The following is a 14,565-nucleotide window of genomic DNA, read 5'->3' as shown; positions in this document are numbered from 1 at the left end:
CTTTAGGAGTGAAGTAAAAGCTGTCAAAAATATAAATGGTAAAGTACAGATACCCCAAAATAGTACCTAAGTAGAACCTTAAAGTATTTTTACTGAAGTAATTTACACCACTGGAATTTGCATAATGTTGTAGGTTCAGGACTGTGGCTCTCATCGTAGACTTCATTGTTTCTCATTGTTTCTTCAGTCATACCTCCAGAAGGCACATCTGTATGATTGACTAAGGAATAATGTTGTTTTTTAAGCCGGCTGGTGCGATCCTAAGTTAGAGCAATTACATTTATCTGATTCTTGGGTGTATTTTTTTCAATAAAATATTGTAAACAGTAAAACATTATTTTACGAATCTGCGCTCGCGAATAAATTATATTGGCTATGTTGACGCGCGGCATCATGGGATATCAAAGTCCTCCCGGCGGCGCGGTGCCGCCATGTCTTCAAGAGAGAAGCGGTTAATAGCGCTTATCTCTCTCGTGGTCTGTGCTACCGCAATATTCTGTCTAGTTCTCTATTATATTCCAACATTGCTTTACATAGCTTTCATTATTGGAGTTTGTTGCGTTGCCTGTTATTATCACAGCGGAGAATCTCTTTACGTTAGGTTAGGCCCTCATCCACGCCGTGGTCTGACAATTCCACCCGTGCTGCGACGCTGGTTGCCAGGGATTGCAAACGGAGTACCCACAGCGGGAAGAGTTAGAAGTCGCACCGTCAAGGATGATGTTAGGGAATCAGTAGTATTTACTGGCCAACGACGTTCCGATAGCGCTATTTGTCGGAAAGACGCGACACACAGTGACTCATTTATTCTCAGTCCTCGGGATATACTCATGGGAAGTTACATTGGGAAGGCAAAAAGTCCTGCCTCAGTTGTGGGGAGGCCGCGAGCGGGTGCAAGTTCGGGTGCTAACACCAACGCACGAGAACAGTTAACTTTACGCGAAAGATTGGCGCGACCCAACCAGGCTGTCATTACTCCAAACAGACGACTGTCATTCGGGGGGTGAGTACTGAAATAATATTTACTTAGCTAGTATAACATTTCGCTGACCAGTGGCTAGTTATCCTAACACATCAGCTACGTTAGCTGGTTTGCCAATGCAACGTGCTAAATTCTGAACAAATGTTTCGATTGCTGGTTATGTTGAACACATGGTGTAGTTACACGATTTTAAACTTGCAAACTTGCAGTAAATATAAAAACATTTGTTTTGAAATGTATTGAGAAGACTTGCGGCTTCGCCGCAACGCGTCCTAGCATTCCCTCCAAGATTTGAAAATTGTGGGAGTTGCTATCGGGCTCCAAGGGAGTGTTCCTTCCCACTCTTTTCCTCATTGAGACCATACCGTACTTTAGACGCCTGAATGGCACGAGATTAGCGGTAACAATGTTGTTTTGAACTTGCGTTAGCTAGCTACTAGATTACTACACTTTTTTAAAGTTGTAATGATCACTGCAGTTGCAACTTTTACGGTCATTTTCAAAACATTATGTTTATGAATGTCGATATGTAAATAAATGGTTGATCAGAGCTCCCTCTTGACAGAGGAAATGTACCCTATTTTGCTACTTTAAAGTCCTTGTGTGGCATATGAAATCAGTTTAGCAATGATCTATGCCAGACATTTTCTTGTATGGAATGCATTGACCTAAACCTGTGGCCACTGTTGTGTACAGCGAGCCCCTTGGCACTATGGGCAGGTTCACCATCACTCCCCAGCGCCACTACCCCCTCCAGCAGACGGGCACCTCCTCTGTGGGCGTCCTGCCCCCGACCCAGTGGGACGGCTTCAGAAAGAAGAATATTCTCACCCCTCGCAACTCTCCGGCAGTCCACAGTCCAGTCACAGTGAAGATCGCTAGGCCAGATCACAACACCACTCAATCCCAGTTGTAAGTCATATTGTTCCTGTCTTGCCTCGTTTGAATTCTTATATCGACATTTTTGAAGATCTGTTAGTGATAATGCAAGCAGCTTTATCTTACACTACTGTCATCGTTCTGTGGCATATTATTTGAGTGTCTGTGAAGTTTGAAAACATCCTTAGCTGTTGGTTGGCCCCACTGACATTTGTTCTGTAATTGCTGCTGTGTGTGTGCAGATTTGATCATTTGAACTCCCCGGGAGTCCTTGGCTCTCCAGGCCTGGGGGCCCCTGCAGACCCCTGCTCCAGGGAGACTGTTCTGAGCATGCTCAAAGAGAGTCGCAAAAGAGTGGTGGAAGATGACAGGAGCTTCACTGCAGGGCAAAAGAGCAAAAGGAGGTATGTGACTACCACAGGATTAAATGTTGTTGTATGGAATGTACCATTGTTCTTCTCACACTTTAGTGTCTCTTAGTCTTCAAGAGCCACACAATACCATGTCTACATTGTACACCTGCTCTTTGTTCACTTAGGCGCCATGACAGCAGTGGGAGTGCTCACTTGGCATTTGAGCCACTACTGCCCAATGGAGCTCCATCTAAGCTGGTGCTGAAGTGAGTAGGAGCAATGCCTGTACAAAAAGTTGTCTGTCTCAGTGATTCAAGTCCTGATACTAAATTTGAATACAAATGTGCTTTCATTCAGTGTCTTCTTAATGTTAGAGAGATAGATATCTATCTATAGAGATATTGATATGTAGAGGGATATCTGTAGAGATATCGATATGTAGAGAGGGATATGTAGAGGGATATCTCTCTAGATATGTGTTTATTATACATGTGTATCTATCTATCATACCAATACTGTATCCTCTCCAATCACTCCTGAAATCCTGTTTCCTCTCCTGTGTCGGCCCAGTTCTCTGAAGCGAGGGCTGAATGCTATGGTGGAGGAGTCAACAATGAAGAGGTCACGCACCTCCTCCATCAGCTCTGTGAGCTGTGGCATGACCCCCAGCGGCACCCTGGGCTCGGTCCGCAACTCCATCCGTAGCTCCCTCAGCTCCTCACAAGGCATTACTCAGGTACCTTTTATAATTGGGATGGGCAGTACACCTCTGCTGGGATTCCTCTGGGATCAACAGCCATGAGTTCAGTAGAGAGCTCACCGGGGTTTCCATTAGCCATTAATTGCAGTTTTTAGGAATAAAATAAACAAGCTACTAAATAAAATTGTTTCCGACCAAATTGAACTGGAGAAAATAAACAATCCCACTACAAAATAATGCTGTTAATCATTGATCGGCAATACCAGTCGATGGAAATACATTTGACAGTCATGCTTATCGATATACAGGTTAATATGCATCATTTAGTGGAATTGGCTTGTTTGCATTTTCATTACTCATGGTGTATGCTATTTATCTCACACATAAGTCAATTTTGAGCAGAATATCACCTCAGACAGCACTAGAGCTGTTTCTCATATGGCTTCTTTAGTCATACCTCAAGACTCATATGGATGATTGATTTTTAAAAGCCGACTGGTTTAAACCCCAAGTTAGAGCAATTACTTTTCTTCAATTTGTTTTTTTACAATTAACTATTGTACACAGTAAAACATTGTTGCGCAAAATCTGTGCTCACAGGGGCTCGCAAATAAATTATATTGGCTATTGTGGGGATGGCAGGTAGCCTAGGGGTTAGAGCATTGGGCCAGTAACCAGAACGGTTGCTAGATCGACTCCCCGAGCTGACAATGTAAAAATATGTTGTTCTGCTGAACAAGGCAGTTAACCCACTGACAAGTGCCATCATTGTAAATAAGAATTGTTCTTAATTCTTAATTAACTGACTTGCCTAGTCAAATAAAGGTTCAATTAAAACTTCTTTTTTTTTTAAATGATGCGAGGCATCATGGGATATCAGGGTCCTCTGGCAGTGCTACCATGTCTCCAAGAGCGAAGCGGTTCATAGCACATAACACGAGAAAGATGAGCGCTATTGCAATACTTTGTCTAGGTCTCTATTATATTCCAACCTTTTATATAGCTTTCATTCTTGGAGTTTATTGCATTGCCTGTTATTGCAACTCTATGCTCTACTCATCTAATACATTTGACCTTCGTGCTATAAGTTAATTTGCAAAATTGTGGAATTAAATAGCCTTGTATGCATTTGTCATTTATCTTATTTATCACACGTGCACAACACAGCCTATTTTGAGCGGAACATCACCTGAGACAAAGCTTGAGCAGCTGCAACTCCTCAGCTCATTGCTGCTGGATTGAAACGTGCAGTCATTGCGCAACAATTCTAAATGCAATCGCATGTTAAGTTGTTTTGTTGGCCACAATTTAAAAGGAGTTACATTTTTTCTTAACTGTCATTCTGAACACTGTGGGTGGACACCCTAATGGGTTACGCACCCAATGAATATGGATCTGGTATATTTCTCAAATGGCCGGTAAATTTATCTTCCCTGTCACGTTGTCCACTGCCATAATTTCCTAATTGAAACCCCGGAGCTGACCTACACTGAGTTGTATTTTTGTCAGAAAACCGGGGTGAGTGCTAACCTAATTTTCCCGTTTGTTTTAAAGTGGAAAAAAGCCTCCACCCGCAGTCTCTCCCCGCTCTCCAGCCCTGGGTCGTCCCGGTCCCAGACCCCAGAGAGAGCCTCTAAAAAGCCCAGGTATTCACCCTCTCCTCCTAGACAACATTTCTAGGTTCACACCGTGTCCTGTGATGAAATGAGAGCTGCCATGGCCTTTAGCAGTGTGTGACAGCTTTTTTCTGCGTGTCAGGGAAGAGGACGCTCGCTCACCCAGCTCCGTGTCCTTGGCGAGGTCTGACAAGACATTGACAGACCCAGCACCAACCACTGGTTAGAACATGTTTGATGCGTATTCCACTATCCAGATCAGGTTCAGGGCTTTAGTAAACTCTCAAAAGAGACTTAAGTTTTGATTTAAAAGAACGGTAGCCACCACATTAAGTCAATGCACTGTATGTCCTGTTACAGGGAAGCTGTCTCCAGCCCCTGAAGTCCCTGTGGCTTCAGCCTCATCAGACTCTGCCGGTAGTGGGAAACGGAAACGTAAGATTCCGCTGGTGTCCAGCCGTAGAGGAGACCAAATCTCTTTGGTGAGAAATACTGCATAATAGAACATGTCCTCAAATGGGACATGTAGCTAATCATCTGACAGACAGGGAGTCTTAACATTGATGTTGTCTCTGCAGCCTCCACCTCCTGAGTTGGGCTACACCATCACGGTGAAAGACCTGGATCAGGAGAAGAAAGCCGCTCTCAGCCAGATCAACACAGTCCTCAAAGAGCCTGGTGAGTATTGCGAATTCCCAACTTTTCTAAACCAGTGTCCCAAAAAGAGAACAAGATATTGATTTTGGGCCATTTCTTTTGTTCCAGAGCCAGAGAAGCCTGCTCCGGTAGTGACCACATCTTCTAAGCCTCCCGTGTCAGACAACCCCAGACCCACCCTGCTGGCCAGCCATCTTACCGTATCAATGCCTGCTCGTGTGGCGGCTCCTATCCCTGTCATCAACCTAGACCCCGTCCCCTCAAACACCGTCAACACGGCCCCAACCTCCACAGCCTTCCCTGTCACCAACACCCCTGCAGCCAACCCCCTCCTGGAGTCTCTGAAAATGATGAGGAACAACCCCCTCACCAGTGCTGCTGCTGACAATCCTACAGGTCGGTTAATCACATATCAATAATTTAAAGTTGCGAGCCACTTTTGTTTGATAGTTGCCGTTGAGTGATTTTTTTTGTTGTTTATCTGAGTTGTTACTCAAAAGCCTATTTTTCTCTTGTTTTCCCTCCCGCTCCGGCTGTCTCCTTGGTGACAGCAGTGACGACCCCTGCACCACTGGTGCCTGCAGAGCAGAAGTCGAAGACCAGCTTGACTGCTCCTCAGGCCACACTACCCTCCCTCTCCCAGCCTGCACTACCCTCCCTCTCCCAGCCTGCACTACCCTCCCTCTCCCAGCCTGCACTACCCTCCCTCTCCCAGCCTGCACTACCCTCCCTCTCCCAGCCTGCACTACCCTCCCTCCCAGCCTGCACTACCCTCCCTCTCCCAGCCTGCACTACCCTCCCTCTCCCAGCCTGCACTACCCTCCCTCTCCCAGCCTGCACTACCCTCCCTCTCCCAGCCTGCACTACCCTCCCTCTCCCAGCCTGCACTACCCTCCCTCTCCCAGCCTGCACCACCCTCCCTCTCCCAGCCTGCACCACCCTCCCTCTCCCAGCCTGCACCACCCTCCCGCTCCCAGTCTGCCAGCACCATGCCCTCTACCTTCACCCAGGCGCTGAGCCAAGTCACCAAGGCCCCCAGCAGTGTCCCCATCCTGGGTGGAGCGAGCCTGTTTGGAATGGCCAATCCACTGACTGCCCTGTCCACATCACTGGGCCCCACCACAACCGCCACCACAGAAACAACCAGTAGTAATCCCCTCCTGGCCTCTGTGTTCAAGCCCATCTTCGGGGCCACGGCCTTAGCCCCAGAGGGCACACCTGCTCTTCCCACCTTTAAACCCATATTTGGAAGTGCCACAGCCACCAGTGCTTTCGGACAGCCAGCTTCCACCTCAGCCCCCTCCAATGCCAGTGCGTCTGCCATAGTGTTCAGCAGGCTAACCAACAGCAGTACAGTGGCCCCAGCCGCCTCCCTGTTCACTGGGCTGTCTAATAGCACCAACCCAGCCACCCCGGCATCTGTTAAGTCTCTGTTTGGAAACTGGAGTGCGCTGCCTGCAACGACTGCTGCCACAACCACTGCCACAGGAAGTACCTTCCAGTTCGGCACCGCCTCCACCACGGCTCCTGGACCCACTCTCAGCTCCACTGCAGCCACCACCACTAGCAACAGCGGCTTTTCGTTTGGTGCGGTGACCACCACCTCTGCCGCCACTCAACCCACCCCCTCAGCTACCACCCAGGGGGGATTCACTTTTGGCCAGCCTGTAGCCACCCAGAGCTCTACCACTGCATCCTTCGGTGGCTTTGGCATGGCCACTGCAGCCGAAGCCACTGCTCCTGCACCTACAAACCAGTCTACTTTCACATTTGGGAAGTCGTCGTTCGAAGCTCCGGCGGCATCGGTGTTCCCCGGTGCGATTCAGGCCCCGGCTGCTACTGCGGCAGCTAATCCTTTCACATTTGGGTCACCTGCCACTGGGGCCACCCCTGCCCCTTTTGCTTTTGGTGCTGCTGCCACTACGGCGACCTCTACCTTTGGGACCACCACTAAGCTGGCATTTGGAGCCAACTCCACCGGTTTTGCATTTGGCAACACCACGGGCACCCCAGCAGCCCCTGCCTTTGGCTCTGCCACCCAGACTGTCGGCATACTCCCAGCCTCCGCCCCAACTTTCTCGTTTGGTGGTGTGTCCACACAGCAGGCCCCTGCTACCCCTGCCCAGCCTGCCACCGGAGGATTCAACTTCGGCGCAGCCATTTCAGGCACTCAGTTTGGAACCTCTAACCCCACAACACAGACACCAGGCTTCAACTTTGGTTAGTAGATCTAGTATAATATAAGACCCACTCTTTTACTGATTTCAGGAATTCACAAATTTGGATCAATTCTGCATTTGGTGGCTGAAGTAGTACTTTACATTTCTGGCCAGTTCAAACAAGTTTGTCTTTTTATTTGAGTCCCTAATTGTTAATTTATTGCTGTCACATATACAGGGACGTCTACCCCTGCTTTTGGCCAGAGCACAGCTGCAGGTCCTGTCCCCTTTGGAAGCCCAGGAACTCCAGTCCAAGGATTCAGTGCTATGGGATCCTCATCATTCGGTAAGAAAATAACCAGAGCTTGTTTCTGATTCTCCCGCATTATGCCTCAAGTGTGTAGCAAAAAGCGTCTTGGAATTTGAGGCTACGGTAATTATTCAGGTTAATACTTATAAATATTAGTCAACAAATGAAGACTTCCCTGGTTGGAGAGGATCTGTTGCATTGTCATATTGGCACAACATTAATGGAGTCAAATAAAGATGTATGCCGACCTTGGCCTTGTCTGTTGGCTTTTCTGCATATAATTTTAAGTACAGATCCTATTTCGAAGCAGAAAACCATTCAAATGAGGTTCGATGGGTTACTCCCAGTTTTTCCGAAAAATTAGCAAAAGTCACAACCCTGCTGCTGCGGTCATCCGATGGCAGTGGCATTGACATATTCTTCAGAGGATGCTGTAATGAGAGAAATAATGTAGTCTAAGCTACTGAAACAGTCCTTTTTACAAGATTACATCATGACAGGAGTGTTTGAATCTTAATAAAGCGATGGAGTCCAGGCAGGCTTCATTAGGAAGGTTTTTGAGTGGACATGCACTGTGTGAACAAAAGTATGTGGACACCTGCTCGCCAAAGATTTAATTCCAAAATCATGGGCATTAACATGGAGTTGGTCCCCACCCCTTTGCTGCTATAACAGCCTCCACTCTTCTGGGACGGCTTTGCACTAGATGTGGGAACATTGCTGTGGGGACTTGCTTCCATTCAGCCACAAGCATTAGTGAGGTTGGGCAATTAAGCCTGGCTTGCAGTCGGCGTTCCAATTCATTTGAGTTGCTTGATGGGTCTGAGGTCGGGGCTCTGTGCAGGCCAGTCAAGTTCTTCCACACTGATCTCGACAAACCATTTCTGTATGGACCCCGCTTTGTGCATGGGGATTATCATGCTGAACAGGAAAGGGCCTTCCACAAAGCACAGAATTGTCTAGAATGTAATTGCGGTGTTAAGATTTCTGGAACACTGGGCCCCCCGGGTGGCGCAGTGGTTAAGGGCTCTGTCGTCCGGGTTAGGGAGGGCTTGGCTGGTACGGATGTCCTTGTCTCATCGCGCACCAGCTACTCCCGTGGCGAGCCGGGCGCAGTGTGCGCTAACCAAGGTTGCCAGGTGCACGGTGTTTCCTCCGACACATTGGTGCGGCTGGCTTCCGGGTTGGATGAAGCATTGCGGCTTGGTTGGGTTGTGTTTCAGAGAACGCATGACTTTCAACCTTCGTCTCTCCCGAGCCCGTACGGGAGTTGTAGCGATGAGACAAGATAGTAGCTACTAAACAATTGGATACCACGAAATTGGGGAGAAAGGGGGGTTAAAAAAAGATTTCTGGAACTCAGTAGTGAGTGTTGCAACCGAGGACAGATGATTTTTACATGGTCCGTGACTCGGCAGGTCCTGTTCTGTGAGCTTGTGTGGCCTACCACTTTGCTCTTAAATGTTATCACTTCAAAATGGCAGCACTTGGTTGACCCGGGCAGAAATTTGACGAACTGACTTATTGGAAAGGTGGCATCCTGTGACGGTGCCACATTGAAAGTCACTGAGCTCTTCAGTAAGGCCAATGTTTGTCTATGGAGATGACATGGCTGTGTGCTCTTTTTTTATACACCTATCAGCAATGGGTGTGGCTGAAATACAGAAATGATTGCCCTGGCCTCATCTGCAGTCCTCATGCCTCCTTGCAGCATGCCTAAGGCACGTTCACGCAGATGAGCAGGAACCCTGGGTATCTTTCTTTTGGTTTTCTTCAGTCAGTAGACAGGCCTCTTTAGTGTCCTAAATTTTCATAACTGTGGTCTTAATTGCCTACTGTCTGTAAGCTGTAGTGTCTTAACAACTGTTCCACAGGTGCATGTTCATCAATTGTTTATGGTTCATTTAACAAGCATGGGAAACAGTGTATAACCCCTTTACAAGGAAGTTACATGGAGTTAATTGGATTTTAACAAATTCTTTGAAAGACCGGGTCCTGAAAAGGGGACTTTTCTCTTTTTGCTGTGTGTGTACACACACGCATGTGTGTAGGCCTATAGGTGCGTGCGTGTTCGCCGATTCTCTGTCAGTCAAAGCCACTAGCGTGTGTCAGACATGAAAAAATATTTGTCTTTTCCTTCAAAAGTAGGCTTTCCGAAAGTAGGCTATAAGATAATTTATTGACAAGGAAAGTATAATGGGGACAGAAATGTATGTAACCAAATGACAGGGATTAACGATAAATTGCCTGTTTCACAAACGGTAGGCTACCACTTGGGCATTCACAAAAGTGCATTGCCTGCCGACACTATAGCCTAGGCTACTATTCTACTTTGTGGATTGGAGGGCGTTTTTGGTGTCGTCAAGGTTGGCATAGCGGCCAGGCCTTATCAGTCTCTAAATTTAAGAAAATATTCCGTATCAGATTATATCATGCAAGGTTGGAGAGGATTGGCGCATTATCCATTTGACACATTAGCGCATTATAGGCCTCATTGACTGTTGAATAATTAATGAATTGTCACACATCCAACCTTTAAAAAAAAAAAAACTATTTACTAGCAAGCAATGAAAACAACATGCGTTGTATAAAAGAAAGTCTACATGTCAAACAATTTTTATACTGAAGTGCCACAGCCCGTAGCGTTCTACAGCCCCGATCATCTAGCGGATTAGCTGCTCCAGCATCAAAGGAAAGAGGCAGAGACGTAGAAAGTTTAATAGCTAGTGCAACCCCCCACTATTAGGTAAAGTTCATCTACATGAAAATAAAGTTCCGAATTTGAATTTTGAGTTATTTTATTTTCATGGTCTTCCATAAGTTACAGTAATTCAATTACCATCACATCTGTATTTCTTTTTGACTCTGAGAAGCTGTGGTGGTTCTAGTCAACAGCCAGGTGCCTTTTTGTATTGACACACTAACTCCTCTCTTGTTCTTTGTGACCAGGCTCTCCAGCAGCTCCTTCGTTCTCCATTGGCGCTGGCTCCAAAACATCAGGGGCGCGCCAGAGGCTACAGGCCCGAAGGCAGCACCCCAGGAAGAAGTAGCCTAGCCGGATGTGGTAGCATCTGGCATAGCCTGGAAGCCCTTACCCATTCAGCACTGCCATGACATCCTCCAGAGGAGCTGAACTGATACTTCTATGGCTAACACATTGTAACCCCAGTCAGACCCAACAGCACTCCCTAGCTTTCTGTTCCCCTGGCTGGGCTGGCCCCCTTTGTGGTACAGGGTTAGCAGAGGAGCACACACTCCAACTAGGATGTCTACCGCTCTACTGATTGTGTAGCCACTCTCACAGTGAGGAAAAGAAAGGGGGATATGGAGGCAAAACGATAGTGTGTTATACTTGAAAGAGAAAAGACTATTGAAATCCTTTAGACTTTGAGGGAAGCATATCCAATTTTTAAAAAACTCTGTCCCAGCTTTTGGATTTCCCCTACTATGCCCGTTTCATGACATGTTTTTGACAGTCGAATTGAGACGCGTGCTTATACTTGTTTTTGTATGAAATTCTAAGCAGGGCTGTGTTAACGGCTATACAAGGGCTGAACGTGTTTTTCTGACATACGCCCACGGTCAAAATGAGGCTCACGTATAGTATAATTTGTGGATTTATCCAGCTGTACATGGTAACCATACTATATAGGAGATATTGACCGTTTTGAGATAATGAATTGTTTATTATAAATTCTAAGACATTTTTAATTTGGGTTAATGAAGACTGGTATGTGGCATCTCTGCACTAGTTAGGCCTTAGCTGTTTTGAATGAGTGCTTTGTGTATTGGTCCCAGAGATGTCCTTTTATTGTACAGTATCACAGACACTGGGAAGCATTCCTGCAATGTAATTTTTATACTTGTTTGATCCTAAATGACAGAATAAGTTAAACAATAAAATCCTTTATCAGAATGCCATCATGGGATCAGTTAAACATAACACTTGTAAACATAATGTGGAGTTCCAGGGTAGTAGTCATTAATGGGTCAATATTGTGTTGGTGTAAATAGGTTACCCTGGACTTGTGCTGAAAACCAAAGCCAATACTTAAGGTTTGACCTACAAAATAATCTCTTCTACCGCTTAGTCTAGGACAAAAAGGACCCATGAAAGGTATCTCATTATCCCCACTTCTCCTTCTCTCACCATAGTGGGGGCATTTCAAAACAGATCTGGGGACTGGTTGAGAATCTTAGAAAATCCTTTTTTTCTTGAAGTAACTTCTCCTGAGGATTGTATTACATTGGCTGGGTAAAAGCAAGCTACTGTACTTTCCACCTATCCTATCCACCTATGTATTACTACAAGAAAGTAAGGATGCATTTTAAACGTGGTTATTAAGAGCAGGTGTGCTATGGGAGGGAGGGGTAACGTGGTCCTGGAGAGCCATAGGGGATGGAGTCTTCCCCAGCACTGAACACAGATTCAACTAGTCAGTCTTGATTGATGAAGACCCTGCTTGATCACAAACATCTGGGCATTGTACCACAAGACCCCATGCATCTGTATACTATCAAAACCAAGATGAGTGCATTTATAAGAGAATTGAATTTGGAGTACATGCTCCCCTCTTAAGCGTTGCAGATAGACATACTTTACGTGCGCCTTCAGCAGTCAAACCGCTTTCCCCTCCCCTGTGTGATTCCCCTCAAGTCTTTTCTGGTGTTTTTAGCTTGTTACTATTTTTGCCTCGGTGAGTCTGGCTTGGAGGAAGTAATGTGGTGAATGGCGGCATATTGCTAGTGCCGGACGTGGTTTTACCCGCACGCTCAATGGGTGATGTTCTGAGTTTTGTTGGGACTTTTTAACAATTTATTGATGAATGTGTTTGAGTGTGACAATACAACTGGATTAACAAATGTGCACAGCAGGAGAGGTGTTCTTTTCATTAATGCTGGATCAAAACTCAGGACTAAAGGAACTGGAGGGTAATTGTCTTTCAAGTCAAACCTAACCTCTGTGCGCTAAACATGACTAACCATGTAGGTTAAAATTACCTCGGGTGTTGAATCGGTTCTTAATTGGGCCGCCCCTCTTGAGACAGAACTAGGATTTTGAATACTAATTTTTAATCGGAACCTCTCCTGGTCGAGCCAATTAGGCTAGTTATTGTGAGAGGTGTGTGAATGTGTGTGGGGGTCCTGATTTGGCTAAATAGTGTCAATGTACACAACCTTTATTTTTGTATTAAGGCAGGTTGCCTTTTAGAATTCCTTCAAGCTTGGCTCACTGAGACAATTGGTCTAGTTTATAGAATTTTCAAGTTAAGGTTTCCTCAACCGTAATGAAATCGTGGAATAAAAGCATCTAAAAGTTTCCCTTTGTAAGAGCTCCACTTTTTTATAGGAGAGCATACTGGGTCTGCTACTGTATGGGTACTGTAAATGAATGCTGTCTGTCTGATCATTGTGTACAGTACAAGCCTGACAAACGTGAATTGTGTTGCTTTAGACTTGAATGAGATTTGTGGCTTTGTGTGTTACTGTGTGAGGTGTGTGTGTATAGAAAGACTGACTTGAATGTGAGTTTATTTTTGCTGGGACTAAAGACCCCTGTTTATTCTTTTAAATTATATTTTAATGTATCATTCCCATGTTATACTTAAATCCCTTTTAAAACAATTGATAGCACCCCACCTCAGTTATCTGGAAGTGAGATCAATGAAGTCTGCCCTGTGGTCATTTTTGACTGACAGCTTTTGAAAGAAGGCTTTTGTTTTGCTCAGTTTACCAGGCTTGTTTTTACTTCTTGTGATATCTGCTTATGACAGATGGGTGGACAATGTGCCGAAGGTCAACTCAAACCATATTGAATGGCCTGGCCACCTTGTTTGTTCCCATAGACAGGACTTTTGTCTTATCTTGTTGGTCCAGATTTTGCGTATGCACGAAACATTGAATGTAGTATATTTAACCAGTCACATTTTTGGGTTCATAATCCATTGACACTTGTGCTTTACCCATTTTGTAAATCAAACAGTAATTTACCCTTGTGCAGACCTGTGTAAATAAGTCATGTTTAACATTTGGACTTGTGGATTTAATCAAGGACCAAGGTTTTACCATGTGTTTATTTTGTTGAAGCTTCAAATGACAATTACTTTTTATAACATGGAAAGTGTTTGAGCTGGATGTCTTAAATTGAGTGTTTGAGAGGTATATTACTGTGAATGGGAACGCAAACATCGGCTCACAATGGGCAATTCGAGAGGAGAGTAAATGTGCAGACATGGGCAGCATATAACATTCTCCCCTCTGGTCATGTCTTAAATGTACTGTTTTTAAATAAAATGTGATAAAGATCTTAGTGAGTGGTCTGTCTGAAGATGTCTATACATTTGAACCGATCAAAAAAAAGATTGGTTGTTTTATTTGAGGAATACACATGGTCATGGGTACAAGTGACAGACAAATACAAAGGTGTTTCATAAGATTCAATACCCTCCAATATCAGAACTTGACTGGGTAGAATGTCACTGCTGGATTATAGGTAGCCAATCATTTGTCACCATGACTAAGCTTTCCCAACGTGGCACAGCCTAGCTTCGATATTGACTGGAGTTGGGGCAAAAATATAGCTCGTCTAAATGACCGCCAAGGCACCCAAAGCCAGTGTTCCTTTGAAGGGTCAGTCTCATTCCACTTTAGCCTTTATTCTCTTTGCTCTTCCTGAGGTATTTGTCTGTTCCTCAGTGGCTTTGGGCTCCAGCGCCTCCTTATCCCCATCTTTCTTTTTCTTCCTCTTCTTCTTCACTCCTCCTGAGGTTTCTGTATTTTCCTCTGTGGGTTTGGCTTCCTCAGCCATGTCTATATCCTTGGTGGTGCTAATCGGCTCCTGAACCTCATGTATGTCCTTACTGGCAGAAGGACTACTTGGACTCATCTCAGCAACCGGATTGCTATAAC

The 14,565-nt window shown here is 45.4% G+C and overlaps 2 protein-coding genes across 3 annotated transcripts in view; one reads left to right on the top strand and one right to left on the bottom strand.

Moving 5' to 3' along the window:
• Positions 1-386: 386 nt before the first annotated feature.
• On the top strand, positions 387-13,966 carry LOC112259132 (nuclear envelope pore membrane protein POM 121). Its single transcript, XM_042327852.1, has 14 exons — positions 387-1,003; positions 1,679-1,894; positions 2,104-2,265; positions 2,400-2,480; positions 2,785-2,950; positions 4,469-4,560; positions 4,673-4,752; positions 4,891-5,012; positions 5,109-5,208; positions 5,296-5,583; positions 5,739-5,935; positions 6,045-7,407; positions 7,585-7,692; positions 10,606-13,966. The coding sequence occupies exons 1-14, from the start codon at positions 432-434 to the stop codon at positions 10,704-10,706; spliced, it is 3,648 nt and encodes a 1,215-aa protein (XP_042183786.1). The 5' UTR covers positions 387-431; the 3' UTR covers positions 10,707-13,966.
• Positions 13,712-14,565, bottom strand: part of nsun5 (NOP2/Sun RNA methyltransferase 5) — a 9,095-nt gene continuing 8,241 nt past the window's right edge. For both annotated transcript variants that reach the window (XM_024431929.2, XM_024431928.2), the window contains exon 10: positions 13,712-14,558. In XM_024431929.2, the coding sequence (XP_024287697.1) occupies positions 14,294-14,558 (265 nt within the window). In that variant the 3' untranslated portion in view covers positions 13,712-14,293. The remainder of the gene's footprint in view (positions 14,559-14,565) is intronic.

Source organism: Oncorhynchus tshawytscha, linkage group LG09 (assembly GCF_018296145.1).
Source record: "Oncorhynchus tshawytscha isolate Ot180627B linkage group LG09, Otsh_v2.0, whole genome shotgun sequence".
NCBI lineage: Eukaryota > Metazoa > Chordata > Actinopteri > Salmoniformes > Salmonidae > Oncorhynchus > Oncorhynchus tshawytscha.
Note: the sequence above shows the minus strand (reverse complement) of the source record. Positions and strands in the feature narration are given on the sequence as shown.

Coding starts and splice junctions, on each gene's coding strand:
- LOC112259132 (XM_042327852.1), top strand. CDS start 432: ATGTCTTCAAGAGAGAAGCGGTTAATAGCGCTTATCTCTCTCGTGGTC. Junction 1,004..1,678: donor AGACGACTGTCATTCGGGGG/GTGAGTACTGAA, acceptor TGTTGTGTACAG/CGAGCCCCTTGGCACTATGG. Junction 2,951..4,468: donor CCTCACAAGGCATTACTCAG/GTACCTTTTATA, acceptor TTTGTTTTAAAG/TGGAAAAAAGCCTCCACCCG.